The 27,302-nt window shown below is 45.3% G+C and overlaps 1 protein-coding gene across 1 annotated transcript; it reads left to right on the plus strand.

The window, feature by feature from the left end:
- The first annotated feature begins 17,717 nt into the window (after positions 1–17,717).
- On the plus strand, positions 17,718–26,903 carry LOC142574072 (uncharacterized). Its single transcript, XM_075683242.1, has 2 exons — positions 17,718–18,001; positions 26,218–26,903. Exons 1-2 carry the CDS (start codon positions 17,990–17,992, stop codon positions 26,665–26,667), a joined length of 462 nt encoding a protein of 153 aa, XP_075539357.1. The 5' UTR covers positions 17,718–17,989; the 3' UTR covers positions 26,668–26,903.
- The last annotated feature ends 399 nt before the right edge of the window (positions 26,904–27,302 follow it).

Here is a 27,302-nt window from a genome sequence, read left to right on the forward strand (position 1 = left end):
CCACCTTGACTGATCAAATAGGGCGCCACTGTAGGTTAAATGAGGCGTACAACTCCTGCGGGACCCGCCGTGGTTGCTCAGTGGTCATGGTGTTAGACTGCTGAGCACGAGGTCGCGGGATCGGACCCCGGCCACGGCGGCCGCATTTCGATGGGGGCGAAATGCGAAAACACCCGTGTACTTAGAATTAGGTGCACGTTAAAGAACCCCAGGTGGTCGAAATTTTCGGAGTCCTCCACTACGGCGTGCATAATCAGAAAGTGGTTTTTGTCACGCACAACACCATAATTCAATTTTTAATTTAACTCCTGCGGGGACGGTAGAGTATCCGTCTCCAGTGCAAGAGGACCGTGATTCAAATCCCGGTGCCGCGCAATTCTCCTCCGGGAAATACAAAAAAAAAAGAAAAAAAAACCGTGTGTTGAGAAATTGCGCAAACAGGCCTGGAGTGCGGCCTGATCCCGGTGACCAGAACCGGTAACGCACTCTCTCACCAAAGCAGGATTGGCCACCCTGGTGCAGTACTTGGCCACAACCTCCTATATGAATACAACAATCAAACCCCGGCCCTCAGTCCCCAGCAGCCGCGAAGCAACTGACCACGGCGGCGGTCAGATCTGTAACGCTGCAGAGGGTGCTAAGAATACCTGGCTCCGGACAGGCCGCCATTGGAATCTGAACCTGGCAACGTTTAACGTTAGAACGCTATCTAGTGAGGCGAGTCTAGCAGTATTATTGGAGGAATTAGAGGGTAGTAAATGGGATATAATAGGGCTCAGTGAGGTTAGGAGGACAAAAGAAGCATATACAGTGCTAAAAAGCGGGTATGTACTGTGTTACCGGGGCTTAGCGGAGAGACGAGAACTAGGAGTCGGATTCCTGATTAATAAGGAAATAGCTGGTAACATACAGGAATTCTATAGCATTAACGAGAGGGTGGCAGGTCTTGTTGTGAAACTTAATAAGAGGTACAAATTGAAGGTGGTACAAGTCTATGCCCCTACATGCAGTCATGATGACCAGGAAGTCGAAAGCTTTTATGAAGACGTGGAATCGGCGATGGGTAAAGTCAAAACAAAATACACTATACTGATGGGCGACTTCAATGCCAGGGTAGGCAAGAAGCAGGCTGGAGACAAGTCAGTGGGGGAATATGGCATAGGCTCTAGGAATAGCAGAGGAGAATTATTAGTAGTTTGCAGAACAGAATAATATGCGGATAATGAACACCTTTTTCCGCAAGCGGGTTAGTCGAAAGTGGACGTGGAGGAGCCCGAATGGTGAGACTAGAAATGAAATCGACTTCATACTCTGCGCGAACCCTGGCATCATACAAGATGTAGACGTACTCGGCAAGGTACGCTGCAGTGACCATAGGATGGTAAGAACTCGAATTAGCCTAGACTTGAGGAGGGAACGGAAGAAACTGGTACACAAGAAGCCAATCAATGAATTAGCGGTAAGAGGGAAAGTAGAGGAATTCCGGATCAAGCTACAGAACAGGTATTCGGCTTTAACTCAGGAAGAGGACCTTAGTGTTGAAGCAATGAACGACTATCTCATGGGAACCATTAAGGAGTGCGCAATAGAAGTCGGTGGTAACTCCGTTAGACAGGAAACCAGTAAGCTATCGCAGGAGACGAAAGATCTGATCAAGAAACGCCAATGTATGAAAGCCTCTAACCCTACAGCTAGAATAGAACTGGCAGAACTTTCTAAGTTAATCAACAAGCGTAAGCCAGCGGACATCAGGAACTATAATATGGATAGAATTGAACAGGCTCTCAGGAACGGAGGAAGCCTAAAAACAGTGAAGAAGAAACTAGGAATAGGCAAGAATCAGATGTGTGCGTTAAGAGACAAAGCCGGCAATATCGTTACTAATATGGATGAGATAGTTCAAGTGGCTGAGGAGTTCTATAGAGATTTATACAGTACCAGTGGCACCCACGACGATAGTGGAAGAGAGAATAGCCTAGAGGAATTCGAAATCCCACAGGTAACGCCAGAAGAAGTAAAGAAAGCCTTAGGAGCTATGCAAAGGGGGAAGGCAGCCGGGGAGGATCAGGTAACAGCAGATTTGTTGAAGGATGGTGGTCAGATTGTTCTAGAGAAACTGGCCACCCTGTATACGCAATGCCTCATGACCTCGAGCGTACCGGAATCTTGGAAGAACGCTAACATAATCCTAATCCATAAGAAAGGGGACGCCAAAGACTTGAAAAATTATAGACCGATCAGCTTACTGTCCGTTGCCTACAAAGTATTTACTAAGGTAATCGCAAATAGAATCAGGAACACCTTAGACTTCTGTCAACCAAAGGACCAGGCAGGATTCCGTAAAGGCTACTCAACAATAGACCACATTCACACTATCAATCAAGTGATAGAGAAATGTGCAGAATATAACCAACCGTTATATATAGCTTTCATTGATTACGAGAAAGCGTTTGATTCAGTCGAAACCTCAGCAGTCATGGAGGCATTACGGAATCAGGGTGTAGATGAGCCATATGTAAAGATACTGGAAGATATCTATAGCGGCTCCACAGCCACCGTAGTCCTCCACAAAGAAAGCAACAAAATCCCTATAAAGAAAGGCGTCAGACAGGGAGATACGATATCTCTAATGCTATTCACAGCATGTTTACAGGAGGTATTCAGAGGCCTGGAGTGGGAAGAATTGGGGATAAAAGTTGATGGAGAATACCTTAGCAACTTGCGATTCGCTGATGATATTGCCTTGCTTAGTAACTCAGGAGACCAATTGCAATGCATGCTCACTGACCTGGAGAGGCAAAGCAGAAGGGTGGGTCTGAAAATTAATCTGCAGAAAACTAAAGTAATGTTTAACAGGCTCGGAAGAGAACAGCAGTTTACGATAGGTTGCGAAGCACTGGAAGGGGTAAGGGACTACATCTACTTAGGGCAGGTAGTGACCACGGATCCGGATCATGAGACTGAAATAACCAGAAGAATAAGAATGGGCTGGGGTGCCTTTGGCAGGCATTCTCAAATCATGAACAGCAGGTTGCCACTATCCCTCAAAAGGAAAGTGTATAACAGCTGTGTGTTACCAGTACTCACATATGGGGCAGAAACCTGGAGACTTACGAAAAGGGTTCTGCTGAAATTGAGGACGACGCAACGAGCTATGGAAAGAAGAATGATGGGTGTGACGTTAAGGGATAAGAAAAGAGCAGATTGGGTGAGGCAACAAACGCGGGTAAACGACATCTTAGTTGAAATCAAGAAAAAGAAATGGGCATGGGCCGGACATGTAATGAGGAGGGAAGATAACCGATGGTCACTAAGGGTTACGGACTGGATTCCAAGGGAAGGGATGCGTAGCAGGGGGCGGCAGAAAGTTAGGTGGGTGGATGACATTAAGACGTTTGCAGGGACAACATGGCCACAATTAGTACATGACCGGGGTAGTTGGAGATGTATGGGAGAGGCCTTTGCCCTGCAGTGGGCGTAACTAGGCTGATGATGATATATATATATATATATATATATATATATATATATATATATATCATATCCGTGCATTACCGACGATCATAATACTAATGTTTTCGAGAACAACAATACCTATTCACATAAGCTTTCTTCCTTGCAACAAATCACGGTGCAAGGTTTGCGCTCACATGGCGACTTCGCTAAGTGTTATGATCACCGCGACAAATTTAACCTTAAGGTAAGAGGTGACTTCGACGGTCACACGACCAATGTTATCTTTATTCTAGAATGCTCAGCGCAAACTACAGTACATTGGACAAACGAAAACCGCCTTTAGATTGTATTTCAACAATAGTAGACCACATGTCCTGAGCTGTCCTAATCTTCCGCTATCCAAACATGTCACTATCCTCGGTCACTCTTTTGACATGCTAACCGCTACCATACTTGGATTGGTTTCAAATTGCAACACGAAAAGGAGGTCCGCAAATTGTTTCTAATCCTTCAATTTGCTTCCACAGCTCCTGGGATTAAGGAGAACTCGGGTACATTAACCTTTTTGTCTGCCAATTAGAGAATCGCATAATCGTTGCCTTCAGAATAAATAGCTTGCTTTTCGTCGCTTCGTTAATGCCACGTCGCCATAATAGCTGTTCGCACACCCTACACACGCGCGCGCGATTCGCCCCAAATAATTTTCTGGTTTCTATTGTGCACTTTCATTGTATTTAACCTAGGATGAGTGCGGCTCATGAATTGTTGTTGTCACATTTTTGTCGAAACGTGTGCAGACACTTTTTCTGCTAAGCTGTCTTGTAAACCCTGCCTTTGTTACATTTGTTGCTGTGCGAACCTGTTGTTACAAAAATCCCGTCCGGTAGTGCATTTTTACCGCGTTTGACGTGTGTATTGATGACTCATGAAGAGTACAGTAACCTTGCAGTCAAAATTTGACTTATGTCATATATTTTTTAACCATGTGTCATATTTTATGTCAACCCTGTTTTTGTATATAGTGTTACCCGAGGAACTTGTTAAAACTGCCTCGTTGTGCACTTTTTCTATTTTTGACCACGCCTCATCTTTTCTCTAAGCCCTGTCTTTGCTGCTTTAGCATTGCTCTTCGAACCTGCTATACCCATCTCGTCGTGTTTCCTTTTTCTTTCACTCTTTTCTTCTTCTTTTTACATGTACTGTCAACTCGTCACGAGTGCGACTCCTCACAGCAACAATGTCTCTTGGCCGTGTACAAGAACATGGAGGGGCCCCCTATGCCATGTACCTATTTAAGCACAGCTCCTTACAAATTTTCGCATCTCGGCTCTTGGGCAGCCATTCCTGCGTAAAAGATAGATGCCCTCCGTGGACAATAACAATTGTTACATCTCAGCTCTTGGGCACCCGTTCCTAAGTTGAAGGTAGGTGTCCTCCATGGAAGATAAAAATTTTTACATCTCAGCTCTTGGGTACCTGTTCCTAAGTTGAAGGCAGATGTCCTCCGAGGAGGACAAAAATTGTTACATCTCAGCATATTTCTCTACGTTCTTACCGTCAAGTATTGTAGTAAGAAATCAGTACGGCAACCTGGCAGAAGCCAATGGAAGCCGCCAAGAAGTGAATGCGTGCGCTCGAGACGAACGTGCATGGAAGCTCGCGGCTCTCGGAACGAAACACGCCTGAGCTAGCGCTGCCAGGCTAGCCATGGCACGTATGGGTTCAACCTGAGGCACAACGCGGACCGAGCCGGTGCTACAAGACCAGCCAGGACGAGACTGGCATGTCCTGCGGTGAGCCAGTGTTCCAGACCAGAGCTGTATCGGTGCGGACCACTGGAAACTGGTAGGTGCTGTTCCCTCGGTGAACGAGCGTTAGTGCCCCGCGGTAGAAGGTGACCCTGGTCGAGAGTGCGATGGTCGGGCGAGCCACCTGAAAGGGTACGGCAAAACCCGCCTGACCTGGTCGTGGCCGCGTATGCCGCGTTCCTGTCAGCGCGGGCTTGCCGCGCTGTCGCGCGAGCAGTTCAGGGTCTACTCCTGCGCTGGCTAGGTGTACGATACGCAAGCAGCGACACCTCCAATATCGTCCGACTCGCATGAGCCGTGGACTGTGTGGACCGCTATAGAAATAGTTCACGTCTTGCTAGCTCCTGATAAATGTAATTGTGTTCGTCTGTTACCGATAAATGTTTTTCTTGTCTGTGACTTTGCTATTTCCATCTTAGTCCTTGGGCCCACAATCCATCACAAGGATACCCAAAGCTCACCGGAAGTGGAGAATGATCAAAATACAGCATAATGTGCTGTTTTGAGTCGAAGTGGCGCCAAACTTCGTGTATTTTATGGCATCTTTCTCACCTGGCTTGGTAAGCAAAGGGTTAGCAAAGGAAAGTCTTGCAGGCCACAGCGAGAAATAAGAAAAAAGGGAAGGGAATGCGATGACAGAATTTTAGAAAAATGTAAAGAAAGAAGAAAACGGTGTGCTTTCTGCTGGATCGTTTTTAACGTTTCTGCTAAATGTAACATATGAACGTGCAAATTTATCAAAATGCCATTTCTTGTATGTTTAAGAGCATTAGTGTATCTTTTATGCACAGAACAGAGCAGATTATAGCGACAGCTTTACAGCTTGCAATACATTTTATTGCCAAAATCTGAAACTAATATAATAACTGTTCTCAATGTCATAATGACTAAGGAATACTGAAGTTTTCTTATAATTAACAACAAGTGTCATATTTTCTTTTAATGGACGATGCTTGTACGTACCGAATTTTGTTGATTAGTTTCAAGACATTAATATGTGGAATTCACCTGAGAATTTAAAAGGTCATCCTATAAATAGAGTTTGAAAACCGCACATTAAAAAGGAAATCTCTACAATTTGAAAACATTTAGAGAAAGTTTTAGAGCATTCGCTACAAAAAGTTACCAAATAATGAGTTTACGGGATTCACCCATTCAGCAGACCAAGTTTCTTAATATATGCAGCAGATCTTACAATATATGAATAAAACCAAGGTAATCTCCATTTACCCTCCCTGGTAAACGATTCATATAAACATTTGTTCGGGTTGTTTGTGGTAATTCATTACCGCAGTGTTTCGTGTATAGCAGTGCCACACGAAGGTCATTGAGATCGGAAAAGGACGTAAAAGGACAGCCAACGCACTACGTCGTGATTTATGTCACGTTGTTCTTGTCGTGTGTCTTCCCTCCTAGAAACGGTCAAGTAGGTAATTTATGACCAAATCAATGTGTCCGGACAAGGAGTTCCCCGAACTAAAAAAAATGATTTTCCGATAAACGTAGACTTGTGACGTCAGGCTGGCGAATGCGCCTCATGTTTTCAATGCAAAATTGTCGTTTTTTTTATCTTCTCTGAACTGCGGCCTTCACTTTCCGGTTACATAACAGGGCACCGAATACATCTCTTTTCTTTTTCTCGGAACGTTTGGCAAAAATACGTTTCACGACCAACAGTGTCCACAAAAAATAATGAATAAGTTTTAGAATCCGTCGTTTTTAAATTGAATGATTCTTTTTTTATATAAAGGAGGTAAAAATCGGGTGATATATTTCAAGAATGAAACCAGGGAGAAATTTGGCGTTTCGTTGTCTGGCAAGAAAACCGGGGAGAGATCGGGCGTTTTGTTGTCGAGCAGCCAAAAATTCGGGATTGTGCAAATGATTAAGATTAGCAGTGGTCTCCTTTAGGGCATGAACGTTCTATTTAAACAAGCGAAGTCACTCTCACAAACATGCGCTGGCAAGAAGAACTGCTCGCGAATCACGTGCCGGACTCACCTCTACAAAAACAAGCTGTTCGACAATATAATGTCTGAAAAAAAACATTAAGAAAATCATCAATGGAGACGCCTTTGGTGATGCCGTCTTTATTTGATGTCTGCCTAAGTTTAACAGAGGAAGAAAGTACAAGAAAGAGTGCACAAGAGCATTCTTCGTAGCAGGTGTGAATGATATCCTTATCGTACAAGTCCTTGTTAACGTACATCACTGGTATATGCATTGGGAGCATTACTTAGTCCAGCCTATACCTATGCTTCTTGTCCATTGTCGTCCTGTTTTACTGGTTGTGGATGGGGGCTCTAGCAACAATATTCATTGAATACGAACTAAACGAGTCTTTCTCCATACTTTGAACAAAACTTAATTAGTAAACATGCTCTCGAGGTCAGAGCTTCTGTTCGGAATGCAGAACGTCAGCGCTCCGTTAATTTGCTTACTAGCACATTGCCACCATTTACATACATGCGACGTGCAGAAATTACGATGCAATGTCCATTGCCCTATTGTAGTAAACGCGGCTACTAAAAAAGCCACAAGCTCTCGCTCACTCAAGGCTGTAGCCGTTGACATATTATAGCTTTATATTACCGGTTTTCGCTTGATTGTTAAGTGAAAACGAGTCACGTATTATATCACATTAATAATGCGATATATATTGACCACCTGCCCACAAAAGGTGGGCAGCGTTCATTAGTTTTGTGAAACCTGCATCTATGGTTATTTCTTGCGTAAAAGCAAAATTCGTCGAGAAATCGGATTTATCCCGATTTTCACACAATATATTCGGGTGGCAATAATCGACATTTGTCGAGTCTTACCTGAAGGTGAAGGACCCTACATGTAACATAGGCATAGAGATTAATCAAATACTCTCACGGAAAGCCCAGCTAGCCCAGCTGCATAATAGTTGGCCGCGCCCTCCACGGGGCCGGCTATGCACTATACAAGTACGAAGTTTCCTTGTGCGCAGCTAGTTGTCCAACCTTTTACAGAGTATCGCATTCCTTTCGGCGCACTGCCCTCGCGGCTGTGCGATTGACCAACGCCTGCTCCCGTGGTCTTTGATACTCAGAAAGTCTTCCCAGCTGGGGCGCGCCCAGGCATGCGCTGGAAAGTGTATTTGCATCAGTTGAGGTTGCGGGGTACTATATACAATGTAGCAATGAAACAATCGATGCAAATGTCCCTCATTTTGGTTATTTACACTGTGCTTTTAAAACAATTGCTAGAACGCTATTGCAAAGGTGACCAATATTCAAAGAATAGAGGCAAGAATTATCCACTTCAGGGCAGTTTCGAGCGAGGCTCACTTTCTCAAGGGGTGTTTCTATAGTTTACGCTGGCGCTTTATGGTACTTCAACACCTAACAAGCCTGTATTTCTTTCCAATGTGCTAATTTAATGTGCGAGCTATTCTTTGCTTGGTGCACAGAACTCGAATGCGATATTTCTTTTTTGAAAATTCGACTAACTTCTAATTATGAGAAAGCAAATGATGCCGTGGTGATTGATGCATGTAAGCAACGGACATAACAATATCTGCAACATGAAGCAGCTTGATATAACGTAATAAGAAGTTACAAAAATATCTTGCAGCTCATGAGGTCACACGTCAAGCACATAAGGACAATGTCCGTACTTCCTCCATCACGAGGTGAGTTGCGCCATATATTACGATGGACAAACGTTTCAGGGGAACATGGTTTCATCAGAATTTAAAACCATCAGTACTATTTACCATTCCCCCTTGCCCCAATTTTCCCATCCCGCACATATTAGATATCAGCAGTTCTTCCGAAACACTAGTTTACAGCTTTACGCGTTCACAAAACATTTTTGTATATAACATTTGTCGTCCTAATAGTAATCAGGAAATTTCTTGCTGCGTGGATCAAGACATTCATCATCGATTACTAAAATGGCCGCGACATCATACTTAGAAACAGCATTTGATACGCGCTCTAATGTAAACAGACTTCAAGCCCTTGAATATTATATAGCTCCTAGGCTTATGGCTAACATAAATATTAAACAGCGAATACTAGTGCCCCTCCAAACATTTCTGAAAGGCAGTAATATTATACGAACATATAGATTGTAGTTTGTGCTGCTTGCTGTGCGAGAATTCATGTGTCTTTCTACGACATGACTTCGTGCATTCTTATGAAGTGTATTGTTGGCCGCCGGGAATGGTACCTTGCACACTACAAGATTTATCCGAATTACATGGCTGGTTTTTGACGTTACCGCTGTTCCATCGACAATGTAGTTGACCTCGTTTCATATGTCCAGCACGAAAGGTCCCGTAAGCGTTTATCTGCAACTTTATTCTTTGACGTGAAAGGGGCATACGATAACGTATTACATGAGGCCATTCTCGAGGCTCTTGCGACGGTTGGCCTTGGTGGTCGAGTTTTTTTGTGGATTGCAAGTTACTATCTGCACGATCATTCTAAGTGGTAATTGGCGATGGCCCAACTACGCGACGCTATACCAGCAGGGGCGTTCCTCAAGGCGGTGCTCTCAGCCCGACGCTATTTAACCTCAATCTTGTTAGACTTGCTTAATACTTGCCAACTACTATAAAGATTTCAATATACGTTGAAGACATCTGTGTCTGGACTTCGGCAGTCACACTTCCTCAGATACGTGCGCGGCTTCAAAGAGCGGCAACTTTGACAGCGAACTACTTTTGTAAACAAGGTCTCAGCATATCACCATAAAAATGCGCACTAGTGGCATTTACTCGCAAACCGATGACACCTTATGTCATCTCAATCAATGGGTGGACGATTTACTATGTCAGAACCCACAGATTTCTTGGCGTAATTATTGACCGAGACCTCTGTTTGAGCCCGCACGTGGCCTATATGAAACGGCGCCTCACAGCAACTTCCCAGTTGTTTAAAAATTTACAGGAAAGACGTGGGGGATGTCAGCAGACGCAATGCTGAAACTCTACACAGCTCTCTTTCTCGGTTTTTTAAAGAAATAGTCTACCTGTACAACACCTGCAAGACAAATATTCGTGTTCTGCAAGCAGAACAAGCTCAAGCACTCAGAGTTTGCCTCGGTTTTCCCAGATGCATGTCAACAGAGGCAACTATTGCGACTGCTCGAGACCATCCAATGCGAACTCACATTACGGGGGAAGCCCTGAGAACGCACATCAGACATTTTGCACGTGCCCCCTATCACCACCTTGCAACACTACCTTCAGACGGGCACCAAGCATCATTCTCTAAAACTATTGTCAAGTACAACGACAAACTTCGCTCGGGCTTCCCCGCTGCATCTAATCCATCGAAACCCCCTTGGTGCCTTATCAGCCCCACAGTCCATCTCAGTGTACCAGGAATCGGGAAAAAGTCTGAACTGTCGTCGCCTGTGCAGAAACGATTGTGTCTGCTTCTTCTGTACGAGAGGTACGCGGACAGTGAACACATTTATACTGATGGTTCCGCAAACATCCAGTGTTCGTCCGGTGCTGTGGTTGTCCCAGCAAGAGCTATTACAATCAGCTTTTGGACTGACCACCCAACAACATCGACATCTGCGGAACTAGCTGCTCTTCGCGCTGCACTTTGTTTCGTCAATCGGGAGCCACCTCGACAATGGTCAATCTTTAGCAACTCAAAGGCAGCCCTACAATCTATGCTATCAGCTCTGCTTCGCGGGCCATTCGAACAGCTCGTATTCGATATTATATGCCTACTCCATACATCACAGGAGAAAGGACAACACGTGACGTTTCAGTGGCTGCCAAGTCACTGCGGCGTCATAGTAAACGAAGACACCGATAATGCCGCTGGGGCAGCTCTTGAAGACTCACAAGAGGCCATACCACTTTCACGGTCCGACGCAGCTAGCAGACTTCGAGTGCTTGCACAGGAGATCACGCTCTCTCTATGGAGCACACCAAACAGCCAGACCAACCGGAGCAACCGTCAATACCACCTGCCCTCTTTGATGCATCTCCGTATGCCAGGACTCCGCCGAAGAGAGGCGACTCTGCTGTATCGCTTATGGCTAGGGGTGGCTTTCACGAAATCTTACTCATTTCGCATTGGAATGGCCGACAACGCTCTCTGCAATGCCTGTCTTTGCGAGGAGACGCTGGAACACTGTCTGTGCGACTGTGCTGAATCTAATGTTCAGCGACAGTCCTGGCATCCGTTCTTGCGCATCTTGACACTAGACCATTGTCCCTCGAAACGATTTGCACATGCCGCCGACAGAAGACATCGCAGCTGAAGGTGACGAAGGGACTACTTCGGTTTTTGAAAGAGACGGGATTGCTCAAGCGCCTGTGACAGTGATATCGCATACCACGCAAGAGTAATGGACTCTAAAGGATGATGTGCGTGCTGTACTATGTGCTCTCTCTCTCTCTCTCTCTCTCTATCCTTTCCGCATCTTTCATGCCTCCATCTAGCTGCCATGTGTAGGGTAACAAACAGGTTAAGCTAAACTGGTTAACCTCATTGCCTTCCCTTCTCCACTTTTTCCTTCCTTCCATGAAGTGTATTTATTTGAGCGGGCCAAATTCTAATCTCTTACGCGGCCTCTTTTGTGATTTCTCTTTACTGTATTTTTGTGAGCTGCCTTTACATTTTAATGTTTTTTTATGTGATCTGGCTTGGCAATTGTCTTTTATGCATGTATGTAATAAAGCTTCATGTTCTAAAGCGTTTATTTTTTTTTACGTTGAGAATTATTATAGTTTACTTACGTATCCTGACTGTCTGACTTCTTTGTTCTTGTTACCTTTCATTTGTTCAACGCTGGCATGATTTCGTATTTCTTATATATTTGTGCTGCGTGAAAAAAAAGTTAGCCGGCACTGCCCAAAAACGACAACATGCCCTAAATACGAGGTAATAAAGATATACTGCTGAGTGCTTCTCGAATTGCGCAAGATTTTATTCGTTGTTTCACTAAATGCGGGGATTAGTCGAGTGGTAAAAATAACATGAATGCAAAAGTTCGCAGTCTTCGACACTCAGTGTCCGCTGACAAGAAGCGACGCTTGTCTAAACTGGTTTTCGTTAGCGTCCGTATCCTACCATTCAGCTCGAAGGCCGTAATCATGACGGACAAATTATAATTGATCCTGTTTTCTTAAAGCTTGCCGGAGGATCCTGAAAAGTATGACCTTCAAAACACCTCCTACCCCATTCATTTGAAGAACGGCAAGGAGCAAGAACAGCGGTTGCATCTAATGTAAACAGCCAACCCTAACGTAGAGCTTCGTCCGTTGCGCCTCTCTAAAAACTTTTCTCGCAGCTGCACGAATCAGCATGGAGCCTCCATGCAAGCGCTTGCACGAAAGCTCCCTACAAATAAATAAAACGTCTTCATGCCCACTGGAACACGAGAACGTCGTTTTGGGCACAGAAGCTCGTGGACGCGGCACTGCTGGGCTCCCTTCAAAACCCTCGAACGAATTAGAGGGACAGCAGAACGCCCGCCATAGCTAGGCAAACTATGCGCCCGAATAATGCGCTACCCATTTACCCTTGCATTTATATTATGCTACCCTACTGCTTCGGTGGATGTATTATTTTTATTACTTTTAATTTAGCGATTTCAATGGTCGTGCACACCTCACGTTTCTGTGCTCAGTAAAAATTACACAAAAATAAATGTTATAATCTGTTTCACTGATGTGCACGACTTTCTTTCTCGCACATTGCTGTGCGCGCGCACACGCGTTTGTTTGTGCGTCTTTCAGCGCGTGTCTATATATATATATATATATATATATATATATATATATATATATATATATATATATATATATATATATATATATATATATATATATGTATGTGCGTCTGCCTGAGCCTGCGTGCATGTGTATGCGTTGCGACTAAATGATAGTTATAATTGTTTTCTGTGTAACTGTTTCACTTTTCCTTGGTTATGTACTGCCAATTAATTTTATTTCTGCAGTGTAAATTGCACTGGTATGTTATTCTGTCTGTCACCCGAACTTTTGGCCGTTTTCGTATAAGGTCATTGCCCCGCCAATTGAACAGATGGCTTTCTCTGTGCGGTCTAAGCTATAAAGTGCCGATTTGATGTTGTAATACAGTTGAGCTGAGTCCAGCAAGCGCCTTTGGCAGCTGGTGACCAGGTCCGGGTTTTAGTGCGTAGCGTTATAGGTAAAGTAAGTTCGAAAATTCTATGAGGCCGTCCTTGACCAAATCGGTGATGTCTGACCTCGGACATGGTATACAATCCGGGGCCGACCGTGGCCTGGCTATTGAACCCTTTCCCAACACAGGTGGGCAATACGCAGTTTAAGCCCACCGTGTGCGCGGTTGACAGCGGCCGGTAGCTGTGGCATGATAATGACTCGTTGTCCGTGCAAGCATCACGCGCATCATTACAAAACATTTTACTCGTCAGTCTAATACCCTATACGGACGACTCCGTGCGTACCACAAGACAAGGAGCCAATCATAACCTGTATGTACGTGGAATCCCCCCCCCCCCCCACAACGTGAAATCACTAAAATACTTCTCATAATTCAGCACCCATACTCAGCATACTAAGATCAAACTCGTACAAGGTGAAACACCACGAAGTAGTACTAGTCGTAGAAGCAAGTCGAAGTCGAATATAACGCCACGCATACCTTGGGCAACACCCGTTCAGGGAGGTCACGCTATTTTGTTCCTTTTTAAATTTTATGACCAGTCGGTGCGGTTAATATATTCGGGAGGCTATAGGTTGGCACCCTGAGAAGTCAACAGATGATTTGAAGAACACCAGCATGTAAGAGCTTGTCAATGTGAAGAAGAATCCCAAGTGCCCTTACGTGAGGCACCATCTGCAGTGACTTCTATTTATCGCGACATTATTATCATAAAGCTTATTTCGTTTTTATTAACGTGCGAGCTATCTCGGCACCACCACAATATCTTCGCTTCTTTGAGGATCGGCTTACACGGGCATGCCAAGCAATGAGTAAGAAGGCGCCCAGTCGCCTTATTGCTAATTGACAATTCATGCTCACGCAAGCGTACATTCACGCACCTTCCTGTTTAGCCTACGTAGATTTTGCCGAATGATAGAGGAATCTGATAGACTACCCCAACACTGCAACCTACGCAGGAATTGGTGTGCCTTATTCCGCACCCTTGGGACCACCAATTCGTGGTTCTTCCAAAGCGCGAGCATAATCCAGCAAGCTTGCCAGGAGCCGAAAACGCAACCTCTATACTCCATATCGTTCCACAACCTTTTTTATGTTGTGGGACGTCTTGGAAACATAAGGCACAACTTTACGTTTTTTTTATAATCTTTTCGTTCTCTCGCAGCTTAACTAATATTGTTTTCCGTTTTAATCTTATGATGTACTGTCTCTGATACTGCTAAAATTACTCATTGCGGGAAACCAGCTGCTTCTTCTAGCCTGATAATGTGTTTGTGAAAGCTTTCCTGGATCTTATGTGTGCATGACTTCTTTAAGCCTGACTTAATGCACTGGGTGGCTCTGGCCCGCTTCACGGTTCTCGAGTGAGCCGAATTGTCAAGCAACGATTTCTTTTGGGACCTTGGGTTATATTCCCAGCAGATATGGTTAGCCAAACTAGAACAAGGTGAAAGCAGGAGCCAACGTTTCGACAAGTAGACTTGTCTTCTAGAAGAACTTCTTGCCTTCATCAAGCACACATGGTTGTCACAGAAAGTTAGAGCGTTGTCTAAGAAATGGATATTATTATCCTTTGTTAGTTCATGAGTAAATGTCAACCTTTTGCCAATGCGCTGAAAGATGTGTAGCACACCTGCGATGGTGTCGTCAGACCTGGAGTCGCCGTGCTTTTTTAAAAGTACAACGAAATCGTCAACATAACGAAACACGGTAACGAGCTTGTCATGGTCAATCCCTTCGTTCACCGCTCTGTCAAATTCCGATAAAAATATATTGCACAAGATAGGAACAACAAAGGAACGTATGCATATGCCCTGTTTCTGCACGCAAAATTCTTCTTCGAACAAGACGAAGGTCGAGTTGAGGTAAACCTCAAGCAACGCTTAAAACCTATCAACACTCAACACAGCAGAATTCTGAAAAGACACTTTGCCATTAACATGAATACATTTTTGAACAGCCTGAATCAATGAAACGTGAGGGACCGAATTAAACAAATATTTTATTTTTTAATGTCTAATTTCCTGTTTGCGCCGTTATAAAACTGCTTGCTAATATCCACCAACTCGCCCAACAAGAAATTCTCCTAAGCTGCATGTGAACGCCTTTGACTCACTCAGGCCTACCGCGTGCGTGCGCGTGCCTACCGCGGCTGTCCTCCCCCTCACCTCCCTCCCTGTATCTTACATTGCTATTCCTTCTTTCACATCCCCTATAGAGAAGGGTAGCCAATAAACACGCATTTCTCCTTAACATCCCTGCCATCTTTCTGTATTTCCTGCTCCTCCTCCTCCTTGTATTACTATGGTTCAATGGTTACTTGTAAAATTTACAGCCCTCCTAAACCAAACTTCTTTCTCTCCATCTTGTACAAAGGTCGAGATTACGGTGAAGCCGCCGCTGAAAGAAATTCAGAGGCGTCTGAGAGTTTATTGCACTTTTCGTAAACAACGCCTGCAGGGGAGCGTAGCGCTCGCGATGCGATGCTCGATCCACCGAGCGTAGATCTGTATCGGTGCTTCGGAGAATTGTGATGTCGCGCCGATAACGATCGACGCGACGGTCTTGGAAGCGTGCCCACGGTATGACGCGCTTTTAAGACGATAGTGCGGATGCTCCGTCGGGCGCTGTTGGCACGTACCGGTCGTCATAAGCTAGCACAACATCCGGTGGCGTTCGGCATGTGTAGGTCTCCTGCCGATTCTTAGCCGAGTCAGTTTACGAGCTCCTGCATAAGGAGCGTTTTGTGATACACGTGTAGCAGTATAGTGTGGCAACAAATGCCTTAAATAATATTGCTGCAGGTCTGGTCTACAGAATAGAGAATGCTACAGAACACATTCTCCTCTAGAAGTACAAATACGCCGCCTTGAATAAGAACAACGTCGCGTGCGTGATTACCAATTCGTTTATTCAGGACACAAAGGCTTTCTACGTATATAGCATCCGGCAACATCAACTCACCCAAGCCACCACCCTAACAACGTAAGAATATATACAAACGAAGATGTGACGTACACAGAATGCTGCATCGGAACAAGCATGAATGTATGTATCCGCACAATTAGTGGGTATTTCGCTGACCATTTCTCGAAAGTAACTGCGGAATCGTATGTCATAATGGAAGTTACATTGTAACGGTTCAAACTTTTTTTAATGTGCTGAGTTTCCCTTAGCAACCTTATCGCGCAGTGATGCGTATTGTCCCTCTAGCGGTAAATAGTTACTTTAATTAGTCTTAATTAGGTCAGCGCGAGAGATAAATAGGTAAGAAAATAATTTTCTTGAAGCCATCCTTTTCGCGGCTGGCAGGAAACTTGGACTCTTGCTAATGGCCGTAAAGCATCACTCATAACCTTCTTGTGTACGGCTATGCAACGGAATCCGCGTTGACATTAAAGCTGCGAGAGCTGAGGAATTTATGATGAGGGCCAAAAGAGTACTCGGTTGGAACGATTTCCAGCAAACACCCATTGCGTAGTCGCATCAGAATCAAAGCGGAGAAACCTGGATATGCTCCTAATCTGTGTAGTAGCATCTTTAAACGACTAGTTTTCCAATAGCAACCTGGAGAAGGAAAGGCCTCCGCCATTCGAGCCCTGGCATCAAATGAGAATGTCAAGGGCCAATATATTTAGTCATGCAAAGCAGGCGGCGTTTTGCTGTATTAGCTTCTTGAAATGCTTTTTTTTCTTCATAAATTCATCCACGGAATGGTCGGCCTTCATACGTCGTGATACCAGTCCGCTAACCTCCTCTTACATGGCTGTGTTGGTCACGAGCATTGTTCCCCCCAAACAATGTTATTCTGCCCAATTGCCGACCGCGCTATCCCCTGGCACTGTCGCCCGCGTACGGGGACACGATCATGTAGCTGCTTCGTACAAGCTTGCCCGGATGCGACGCCAACGTACACCACAGTACAGGATATAAAGGGCATCGTATATAATCACACTGCGTGACCACCTGCGTATAACCGGCAGCACTATCCTTGTCTAGTACCTGTGCCCTCGACCTTCTCACGTATCGTGGTCCCTCATCAATCGCACAAAGCTCCGTTGTAGTCGTTCCGTGTATATGACGCAAGCTAAAAGGGGGCGTAGGTATAAGAACATTCATTTTAGTAGCGACGTGAAAAAAAAAACATAGTAAACCAAATTACTGCGAACCACCCCCTACGCTGAAAGATACACTAAGAGGGGAGAGTGCCTGCGCCGCTCTCCCCTCTACCGTCGGCCGCCATTAAATACAGGGAACGCGCGGCGGTTACGCGGCGCACGGCCAACAGCGACAAGTCAAGGTCGAGCTGCCGTGCGTGCGTTCCGTGGGTTCACGACCACCGGCAGACCCCGCACCTGCACTTCATTTTCCCGAGATCTCGCCCAAAAGAGGTACAAACGTTCACTGCGCGCACACCGCCAGAGCCGAAAGCTTGAGGCACACCCGCTGGGCTTCGCATTACGCCCCTTGCAAGTATAGAAAGAGAACCCCTGGGAGCTGTGCGCCCCTCTGGTTGCCACATAACTTTGCGTCGCTGCTGGCTGCACAGTGCGCGCCATGATTCCGGTGGTAAGTCCGTATTCATCCTTCATTGATGTATATCACTTTTTTTATTCGGTTCATGCAAGAAGGCATTATGGACAGTTGCCTTCACGTGTTTATGGTGTTCCTGAACTCGGAGCTTTTGATAAACGATGGGGCGCGATAAAGGATGCCTTTCCAAGCGCATCTGTTTCACAGGAAGGAGGAGTAGTATACACGTGCTCCGCACTTTGCGGTGAGATGTGATGCGTCTCGTCCATATGGTGGTTGATCGATTGGGTCACTTCGATCAGTATACTGGCCTATACTTCCCCAAGGGATATTATCTTCGGGTTAACAAGGTCCGTATTGCTCGGGATAATGTGCAAGCCTTAGCAAGAGAAGATTCGAGTTCGTTAGCAGCTTTCCGACGTATTCTATCGCAGGCCTTTAAGAACAATTGGTACCTTAAAAGCTAAAACGGTACGTTAGTAGATTACATTGTGCTTTATTCAGTCATCTCTTCTTTCAGCTGCAGTTGTTGCATTTTTTTACATCCGTAAAGCAGCTGTTCTATTCGCTCTGATACCAAACATTTCTGAATAATATGCTTTCGTACAGGTCTATGCTCGCGGTTAATAGGTATTCACCGCAGGGCCAATTTAAATGCGCCTCCCCCACACAGCCTATACCAATAGTGGGAAAGTAGAATACGAGCTATATAAGAGTCTGTGGATTCGATTCATGGGTGACCGTCTTTCGATAAGCACGACATGCAGGAAACGCTCGTGTATCGTGCTTGGCACGTTCATTAAAGAACCTCACGTGGTCAACAGCCATCTGGAGCCCTTCAATATATGGCATCCCTGATGAATTACCGTACCTTTTCGAGTCTTTAAGACTCACAGGCTGCAACGATTGCTGTCCTCAAGTCCTTGCTCAAGGCTGTGCTCAGGATTGGGCTGATTGCCTGGCGTGAAGTAGAACGCCGTGCCGCAAACTGTGCTCACACGCTTGACGGCGCTACAAGTTAGCATATGCTGGTTGTAGATTATGAACCATTGTCATATTAGTTTGAATCACGCTGCAAGCCTCCGAAAATAAACAACAACTTAAATTTGGAACGCAATCAGCCTGGGCAAGAAGACTAGGAACAAGAAACGTCATTAAATGAAAAATTCGCCGACAGTTACGATACTTCTTAAAGCAAAATTTGAGCGCAGCTCTATGCAAGTTTTCATTTCGCCATATATTCGCTGGTGGCGTCAACCTGGCTCGTGCGACACGTTCCAAACGGAGCGACGAGTGGCGCGACTGCCTCGCTAATCGGGAGATGGCGAGAGGCAGCGCGTAGGTAACGCGTGGGCGCAATTCACAGCCGCGGCCGCAGACAGACCTCCACTCATGCAGCGCTTTGTTTCCATGTGTGGTATCGGTGGACATGCTCGCCGCATGTTTTATCGATGGCGTCATCCGCAAACAGAGCTGCTCTGGCACCTTCCCGTAGCGGTCGTCGCCGCAGAGCCCCTCTTGCGCGGCACTGCACTTTTCTCCTCACGCTTTCGCCATACCCTGCTCCTCCTCCGTTTTACGCTCATGGTTTCACTGCACCCTCTTCCTCTGCTTTCCTCCTCGTGCCTTTCATAACCTGTTGTGCTCCACGCTCGCTCTTCCATCCTTCGCTCTACTCGTTCGCTCAGTTACTGAGCTCGAAAAAATGACTCTGCCTGTGCAGTTCCATCACAAATCCATCCGGTGCCGAATTCACGACGCTTTTCGTTTGTATGTGATGTTTGCTGTTGGCAGGATACCTTCGCTAATCATATCTCCAGCTTCTCTAGTGCCTGGTATTTACCCTTAGAAACTAGTGGGAGGTATAAGACCCTTTCTTGTAAACAGAGGCGCCGGTGTCTAGTGTGTCACCCGCAACTGCCATTTCGAACTCAGTCCAATAATTATGGCGTTTTACGTGCCAAAACCACGATCTGATTATGAAGCGCGCCGTAGAAGGCGACTCCGGAATCATTTGGACCGCCTGGGTTTCTTTACCGTGCGCCTAAACATAAATACACGGAGGTTTTCGAATTCCGCCCCCATCGAAATGCGGCCGCCGTGACCGGGCTTCGATCCCGCGACCTCGTGCTCAACAGCCCAACACCATAGCCATTGAGTAACCCCGGCGGGTCGCGAACTCACTCAGCACTAGCATATAAGACGAAATCCTGATGTTACAATACAGTGTTTCAGCGAACACTTTCAATTAAAGAAATCGCCTATGACAGATAGCACAATTCTAGTTCATGTGTTAGTCTACTCTGAGACACGGACATTACTTGCACAAAAGAAATGATATGCCGAGGCAACTAATTAACAAACCTTCATTAATTATGTGTTTAACTAATTACCTCATAGCACGTATTGCAATTTACAAATTCTAACGGGTGAGACTGCAAGACATCCACATGAAAAAAATTGTGTGGATGACACCATTTGCGAGATATGCGCCGTCGAACTTCCGGTAAAAGTGAACTGTCGTTCCACTTACTTTCTTAACAAGACGTCGTTTAATGAATTGAGGTGTAAAATTAACTGGAACGCCAATGAATTTCTCCGCGAAGTTCGGGAATTAATATCTCCGGCTAGAATCTGTACATTGAAATATGTGCGACTAGATAATTAGTTAAAACCTTAATTATTTAGTCCATTTTTGCCAATTCGATTATGTATTTTAAATTTTTGTACAAGTAATGTCCGCCTCTTAGAGTAGACCAGTTCATGGACTAGAATTGTACTATATGCCACAGGCAGTTGGAAAATATTCTTGGAAGCGTTCGCTGAAACAGCCGGTGTAGAAAGCCTTCAAAGATAAGTTCCCACTAAACTTAATAAACTAAGTTTGCTGGGTATTGAAATGCTGTTAACGCTGGCAAATCTTTAGCTTCGAGGAACGTAGTTTTCAGGGAGAAAACTCAGTAATACGTAATTAACAAACATTTTTAACTACTGTTCTAATTTCCCGATATTTATGCATTTAAAAGAGGCACTTGAAAAAAATAGTCTTATTCGAAGGCAAGGGCAATTTGCCGCATACTTCAGAAAACTTGCGTTCCGAGATATTCATAACTAAAATTTGACACTCAGAGGCTTATTTCATAGTAAAGGCGGGATTATCGAAATGAAGATGAACCCACCATGTGACCAAGCTGTGTACGTCCATTCAAGCCCGTATGAAAGTTCGGCGGAGCAAATAACACCTGCTTTCCTACTCTTCACTGAATAAAAAAAAGGAGAGGCTCCCATCTTTTCCACGACCTCAGCTGCGCCATATAGAGAGTCTAGCTTTCTGTCGAGATTCCCATCGCTGAAAGCGAAAATGGCATATTTAGCGCCAAATTTATTTACTAATATTCTGGGACTCAAGCGCTGCAGAGGTTTCCGACAAAATGGAGCTGTGTACTCGAATACGATTGTCGTCAAATGAATATTATAAACGTATACAATGATCGCGACATTAAAAACCTAATTACTACGTCTTGGCAATGTTACATTTGGGCTCGCGAAAACTGTATCCACCAAAGCGCATGAACCGCCTTCGCAAAAACCATTTGAGTAGCTAGCGCAACGTTTTAATGTCGAATGGCCTCTTGGCATTGTGAGCCTTTCCGCATACCAAACCTAAAGACTGTTTCACATGCAATGGATTTTTGCCCAGAAGCGGCGCAGCAGTCGTCGCATGAGCAAACCTCCTTCTAACTCCCTCTCTCTCTCTCTTAGAACTCCGAGCTAGCGCGATCATGCTTTTGCTAAGTCTTATTTCTTCAGCTAAAAGGTGATGTAACACGAGCCGTACAAGGGCCGCCGCCTTTCTAGTCAAATGCCTAGAGGTGAAAAGGGACGCGTGCTTCTTTGAACGCTGTCCATATATGCCTTGTTCAGGCTTCTTGCATCTCGTTGGTCCTTGCGGCGCTGCAGAACAAAAGCCCTTGTAAGACGTGCGCGTGCTTCGAGCCCGAGTCGCCGTAATACGAACCAACCCCTCCCTTTGCTTACCATATGGCTGGTTAATTCTGCGCGCGTGTACTTAGCGAGGCGTTTACGTTTTTACGTATAAATAGCTAAAACAAAAAAGAAATGTTAATAAACGCGTAGCATAAGCAGTTCCAAACAAAGTATTTTTTTTTTAAGTTCAGCAAGGTATACAAGCGCGAAAGTGGACCACAAACTTAATAGGACCGATGAATAAAAGCCGCAACTTAAGCGCGCCAAAACGTGGAAATGGGTACCAAGGCGCAGCTTTTGAAGACCGCTGAAACCCGCGGCTCTCGGGCGCTTTCCGCAAGCAACAATGCGCATCACAACGGCGCGCGTCACCCCAAAACAGAACGTGTGAAATGAAGACTGTGCGTCTGGCTGTCGTGGTTCCGCTCAGCCGCTGCTTTCGGCGCCTGTATGTGAAACAGGCTTAACCGTTTCCGTCAGACAATTCCAAGAAACAGAGCCGTCTAAAAATGTGCACCTAAGCTTTACGGCGCTCTTTGATGCAAAAAAGAAAGAAAAACGTTAAAATTTCTCTGAATTCATTTCGTCGCAAACGATTTACATTCGAATACATGGTGCAAGAGGTTCTGTCCAAATGTTTTCTTGCTTACGCTGTTGATAGCTCATTTCTGTAGGCGCTCTATTCAGAGCTGCTATAGTAGCTAAATGCTTGTTGCCTACTGCTGTTGAGCGCGAGGTCACGGATTCGTTTCTCAGTCACAGCTGCCGCGTTAATTGTGCCGTAGGAATACTAACGCGGTAGCTTTCAGGGCCCCGTGTCGCCGAAAATCCGGCGCCGGCGACCGGCGTCCAGCACAAGGTCAAGTGACCTGGTAGAAAAATTTCCATAGAAGCACATACGTTCAGGCATTTCATGGGGCTTAGCGCCACGTGGATCAGGAGGGAACAGTTCTGGTGGAAGAAAAAAAAATATGACACTATATCCATTAAAAACATAAGTGACGTCACTTTGTTCTCAAAGGCGCGAAATTTGTTTCGTGGGCTGCCATTGCACCTGTCTATTCAAATTCTCCGCCACTCGACTTCCAATAGGAGTGAAGGAGCGCCATCATCCCCACGTTTTATACATGACCATGAAGGTCATGTGTCATAACATGGTCGATAAGACAATAAAAATCACAGTGACTGCCACGACTGACAACATCACGCGCAAATTATAATGCACTTTATAGATGGACGGAAGATAACATTCAGAGCAACTGCTGCGACTTGTTTTTGTCAACATCTCGCGCGCATCTTACTCCAGATCCTAGACGCACACAGATTTGCTGTAAAAACGCCCTTTCTTTCTCAGTGTTTATTCGCCCCCAACATAGTAGCGCTTCAATCGCTGCTCCGATAACCACCCTTGCTGATGGCGGAGACAACTTGTTCTGAACCGCTTTTCACCCGAAGCTTCGCAACCTATTTCGATCGGCCTCGAATATCTGTACGTGAAATTTCACTCCAAACGACACATAACGAAGCACGCAGGCGTTCCGTGTAGCGCAAAGAAGTTCCTGAACTAATCGAATTTATCAAAGTAACATGCGTCAGAAAAATCGTAAAGTACGACTTACACACAACCTACGGACATGAAAGCGTCGGCTTGTCATTTGTATATACAAGAAAACATAATTCGGTTACGGGGAAACTCGCCCACAATCCCCTTCGCCAACGTTTCTGCCATTCATACAGCGGCGCGCCCAGTTCCTTGGAAAACCTCGAGAACTCGTCAGCCTTCGTTCGCCTTAATAGCGCGACCTACCACCTCGTTCCAAAGGGGACGCTCATAGCATCCATACATCCATCCGTCCGCAGAACACGCAAGAGGCCGCGCTTCTACCAGAAAGTTCGCCTTCGTGCACAGCGTTCGCTGCCAACGCTTCCCGGTAAACATTACGGTTACAAAAGTTGCAGTTGCCGGGAAGCGTGAGAAGCAGCCAGGGATCTTTGAATGCTATTGCATTCCTCTTTTAAAGACGAAGCTTAAGCGTCCTCTACATTTTCAATGACGTGCACAGATTCTCTAACATATACGAACCGCAGGTTGTTATCAAGAAATTCTTGGCAATTAAGACTGAAAATCTACAGCTGACAAAAGTACTGCGACGTTTGCAGTCTGGACTGCGGATTTCAGTTTCAAGTTCCAGTCGAAGCATAGGACATTCCGTTTCTTTTAGCACGAACTTCACGGAAAATCTGTCCCGGGTACGTACGTCATGCCATCACCATCCCACCTATGTGCGAACTGGCGACATATTGCGGTTTTGTGCCCATATAATGGTTAGGAAAGTCGGCATAGAAAACTTACAGAACCTTGCTTATTAAAGGAAATGTGATCTTGACGATGTGTTATTGTTCTAATGAAAATACGTACTCATTGTTTGTTTTATAACTCACTAATTTTGAAGAAAATTATGCCTCGCAATCTGGGCAACTCTAAGATTAGTAACGACGGTAGTGTGCTTTTTCGAAAGTAATCCCCGACAACCACGACCAATTGCTGCTGGTGATTCCTTTGCGGGCGCACGCGGTCGGTGCAGTCGGAGCTCAGCCACAAGCACAGTTATAGCCGCTTTTTAAAACGAAAGCTTTACTGGCCGCGAATTTGCGATTTCGCCGTGGCGGTGCTCCGAGGAGGCACATGACGTCACACCGCGTTCCTCGTCTTTGCGCTATCCTCCGCTCGCTTCGCCAGCTGCGTCGCATGCCTGATAACATGTCAGAGGATTGAAAAGGAGAGCTCGCGTGCCCCGCAACCACAGTTGAGGCAGTAGTATGGACGGCGGCAATACTGATAAGCAACAGAAGGCCTGGAATCGACATCGGAACGAGATGAAGAGGAAACGAATCGCCCAAGAAAAAGACGAACAGCGGCCGAACGACTGGCTAAAGGCCGCAACATAGCTAGACAAACAGACTAACCTGGACTTGCAATCAAGATTAACCAAGTCTAACCATGCTATGCCTTAGCTTTCGCTACGTATATTCTGGCAAAACCATGCTAATCCACTGCCAATTTTTAAGTACGTTCTCCACCTGGCAGCCTCCAGGGTGCTGATGACTGCATCTTGATGACTCCGCACCGAAGCACAGGCCTCATGTGCTCACTATCACGGTCATTGCTTCGCGATCGGAACGAAGACGTAATTACCGAAAAGAATATTTTCCACATTTAAGTACTTGTAAATGCGCAACAAAGCTGTCACTGCGTCTTTGAATACCCGTTCTACTTTCGTGTTACACCCAATTTCTCTGAGAGGGATGACCAATTTTCGTGGAATCCTTGGTCCGCTTATTTTAAGGCGAAAGCCTTTCTAGGCTCATGGTGAAGTTTGTGTCAGCAGACCTGACCACCAAAGTGTCCGCCGAAGCGTCATCACGCCATATGAAGACAGTTTAAAGACAGGCTAAAGCATAAAAAATAATTGATAGCTGCAGTTAGTTAATGATACCGTTATAATAGAGATTGGTAGAGGTTAATGATGACTAGTAAAGACTAATAATGACTGCTAATGACTTGTAATGACTCCGAAATTACCAATATGTCTGACGACGGCTTGTAATGACCAAAAATAATTAGAAATGACTAGAAATGTCTAGTAAGTAATAGTAATGACTAGAATGACTACTACTGACTTGTAATGACCAGTAATGTCTAATAATGACTGAAATGACTCGTAATGACTACTACTGACTACACAATTACCAATATGTCTAAGGACGAAGTGTAACGACTGCAACTAGTTAGAAATGAGTAAAATATTTAGTAATGAGGCGAGTGAGAAGCGGAGGAAGCGTAGGCTTTCGCAGTCCACATATTAAGAGAGATCTTAAGATACCCTGTAATTTTTATCCCAAATTTACGTCATTGCGTGATTAAACAAAAACTATTCATTCGCAAGGCACACATAGTTGCATTTCTGTTGCTTGAGTCGCTGTTTATGAAAAATACATGCGCTTTCTTTATTCAATTTAGCAAGAGGCTTTCTTTTTGGCTGTCTGGAAGTCAGCGGTTTCCTGTGTAGAGCTGTGTGCAAAGGTCTTGTACAAGAATGCTTATTTTAGTGAGTAAACTTTAGAGGAACTAGATGAACTGATCACAGATGGCTATGTACCGACGCACCTCTTACTTTCATTTCATCTTGCAGTTTCGCAATGCCACTCAGAAAGTTTGTTTGTGCTTCTCTTCGCTTGTTTACTTGAGACTTTTTTTGTTTCAGTTTGCAGCGCTACTACTCGCATTTACTCTGAAAGGCTCGGGGGCTACTGTAATCTTTCCGCAAGTGGTCCCCCAACTGTTCCCGCATGTGCCTCCTGTGCTAGTTCACCAACTGGTCAGGACGAACGTGGTTCCCGCCGTCAGCGTCAATGACACGACCTTCGGGTTTCAACCTCCTTTGCCTAATAACGGGCACCCACCGCCAGTGGATCCCACTCGGCCCGCTCCCGACGAAGCCGGCAACTGCACCTCCGAAGCTGACGATAAGAAGTCGGTACCGCCTGCCGTCCCAGGACCCTTCGTTCCCGTCCGACTGCCATTCGTACCCGTAGGCCCCGTCGTGAGAACTGTGCCCTACGTTCCCGGCTATGGGTTCGGCTACGTGCCCTGTTTCAACTGCCCTCGCTTTGCCTTGGGCAACGGCTTCTTGCCCTATGGCTTTGTTGGGTGAGGAAACTGCAGCCACCATATGGGGGAGCTATCCTCGTCTGGTATTTATTGCAATAAAAGCCTGTTACTGAAGTGAAGCAAAGAAAAAAGTTGCGCGAGACGGAATTTGCGACTAACTAAGGACACATTGGTGGCCTAATTGCTTGACCACTGATGTTGCAGAAGCAGGGGATACTTACACAGCCGGCCAATCACGCGAAATGACAAACGCAGCGTTTGTGGCTGTCAGCTTCTGGGATTGTGTGAGCGTTCGGGAAAGCACAGCTTATACAATAGAGATATAAAGAATTCGCAAAGGATACAGACTCGACTGCACAGAATCATACACCGCAAACGCTGATATGTTGCTCGTCGCAGCAAGCTGCCTCATGTCTAATTATCAACGCTCGTTGGGACCTGAAGCCTACAATAAACACTCTCAGCGAGCTCCATCATCAAAAAACAAAAACGATTATATCATGGCTGCCTCCGTTGGTGACAGAATCCAGAACTGACACACTGCGTTTTGAGTGCACGTTTTCAAACCACAGGTGGGCACATTTTGTGCGGAGACCCCTGTTGCAGCATTTCTGATAGCCTGCGAGTAGTTTAAAAGGATAGGTACATAATTTCGACTCTTCAACTTTTTAAAGATTA

Source organism: Dermacentor variabilis, chromosome 3 (assembly GCF_050947875.1).
Source record: "Dermacentor variabilis isolate Ectoservices chromosome 3, ASM5094787v1, whole genome shotgun sequence".
NCBI classification, from domain to species: domain Eukaryota; kingdom Metazoa; phylum Arthropoda; class Arachnida; order Ixodida; family Ixodidae; genus Dermacentor; species Dermacentor variabilis.